Source organism: Fulmarus glacialis, unplaced genomic scaffold (genome assembly GCF_000690835.1).
Source record: "Fulmarus glacialis isolate BGI_N327 unplaced genomic scaffold, ASM69083v1 scaffold26721, whole genome shotgun sequence".
In the NCBI taxonomy this organism is placed as follows: Eukaryota; Metazoa; Chordata; class Aves; order Procellariiformes; family Procellariidae; genus Fulmarus; species Fulmarus glacialis.
In genome coordinates this window covers 1-1,766 of record NW_009193790.1, presented here as the reverse complement: position 1 = coordinate 1,766, position 1,766 = coordinate 1, and the positions used below count along the sequence as shown (strand labels likewise).

Below are 1,766 nucleotides of genomic sequence, written 5' to 3'. Positions count from 1 at the left end.
GCGGCCCCCACAGCCAGCGAGAGGCAGAGACAGGCAGTGCGGAGCGGCCGTGGCGTGGAGCATTCAGAACATTCCTGCCCCTTGCGCCTCCTGGCCGGCGCCGCCAGCAGAGCCTGCCACGCCACAATGTTCACCATCAATGTCTCGTCGTCCATGTCCTACAGGGGACAGCCATCCCTGTCCCCTTCCAAGCAGCAGTGAGGCCATAGAAGCAAGTATGACCAGAGGTAGGGGACCAGGATGCTGCTGTGCCTGGTGGGAGGAGCGGGGACGGGGAGAGGAGCAGCTGGGAGAGCCGGGAGGGTCGGGCTGTGCTGAGCCCGGGGTCTGGGCAGGGCAGGAGCCCACCAAGACCTTCTTGCGAGGCGTCCTGCACTTTTCTGTCAGTCTCCTGCTCCTATTGCTCCTTATAAGGTGGTTGCCTGGAGCTAAGTGACATTCAGCCCATCCGGATTACCCCACGGGGAAGGATAGTGGGAGGCTTCCTGGGGTACTGGCACATGTCCCTGAAGGTAAATCTTGCTGCCTGCATCCGTGAAAGCACCAAAACCTTCCCCCATCTGCCCAGGTGATGGCAGTGATGCTCCAGCCTGGCTGAAAAATGTTTTCTTGCAAGAGTGGCCTGGGAGCATGCTGCCGGGCTGCAGGGCTTCATGCTGTCTGCTCAGCCAAACTTTATTCCCCTGGGTCCCCGCTCCGCTCATGCCGCCTGAGCCCCGCTCCTTCCCCGGCTGTCGCCAGCGGCCGGCACCCGAGGGTGCCTTAGCACAAGTCTGCCAGCATTTTAGAGTCTGGCACGGGTGCACTCAGCCAGTGCTGTGCTTGGGGCTCCAGCATCTCTCCTACTGTGTCCCAGAGATCTCCCACTGCTCCCCAGCAGGTGTGGGGTTGATCAGGCTGCTGAGCTCACTGGCAGGTCTTCGGTCCTTGCAGTACGCACCGGAGCACCCGGGATCTAGCTGGTCACCGCAGTGGATGCCCTGATGGTCCTCACTGTCGTGTTGGCTGACAGTCGCCAGCAGCCTGTGCTAATTGTCTGCTGTCATTTATTCCTTCTTATTTTAATCCAGCGCTTGAGCTTGGAGCTGCCGTCATTCCCATCAGACTTGGGTTTTTTTCCCAGACGAAAATTGACACAGGATTTTTGCGATGCCAGGCAGTCTTTCTGCCTTTGCCTGCCTATTGTTTGAGCTGCAAAAGAATTGAGTCATCATCGAAAAATTTAGGACTTCTGTTGAACCACACAGGGCCTGTGGCATGGGGTTGCGTGGGGTTGCAGGCACACTTGCCGTGCTGCATGGGTGCAGAGGGGCTTGATTCCCCTCTCCTGGCACGGCCGCACCATCCTCGATGCCCAGGCTCACGACGTCTGATGCCGCCTCGCAGTCCAATGTTTCTGTGCATGATTTCATGGCAGATGCTCTGTCTCCGTCCGTGCTCTGTCTCATGTCACGTGCAACTGCCCACACCTCTCTTGGTTTATCAGCCTCCTCGGTGCCAGGTCACACTCAGGGTGGCTCCAGCCCTGACAGTGTGCTGGGAAGCCCGGGCATGGCTGACCCTGTCACAAGCTTTGCTGTTCCTCACCCTGATGTCTCCCTGTCCCGTGTCTGTCCTTCTAGGGAGCCCCGGAAAATCATCCTGCACAAAGGCTCCACTGGCCTGGGCTTCAACATCGTCGGGGGGGAAGATGGTGAGGGGATCTTCGTGTCTTTCATCCTGGCCGGAGGCCCTGCTGACCTCAGCGGGGAGCTGCGGAGGGGAGA

At 59.3% G+C, this 1,766-nt stretch overlaps 1 protein-coding gene across 1 annotated transcript in view; it reads left to right on the top strand.

Moving 5' to 3' along the window:
- Positions 1-1,761, top strand: part of LOC104083916 (disks large homolog 3-like) — a gene marked incomplete at both ends in the record, with an annotated part of 17,486 nt that extends 15,725 nt beyond the window's left edge. The window contains one exon of the mRNA XM_009587583.1: positions 1,623-1,761. Within this exon, the coding sequence (XP_009585878.1) occupies positions 1,623-1,761 (139 nt within the window). The remainder of the gene's footprint in view (positions 1-1,622) is intronic.
- Between the last annotated feature and the right edge of the window lie 5 nt (positions 1,762-1,766).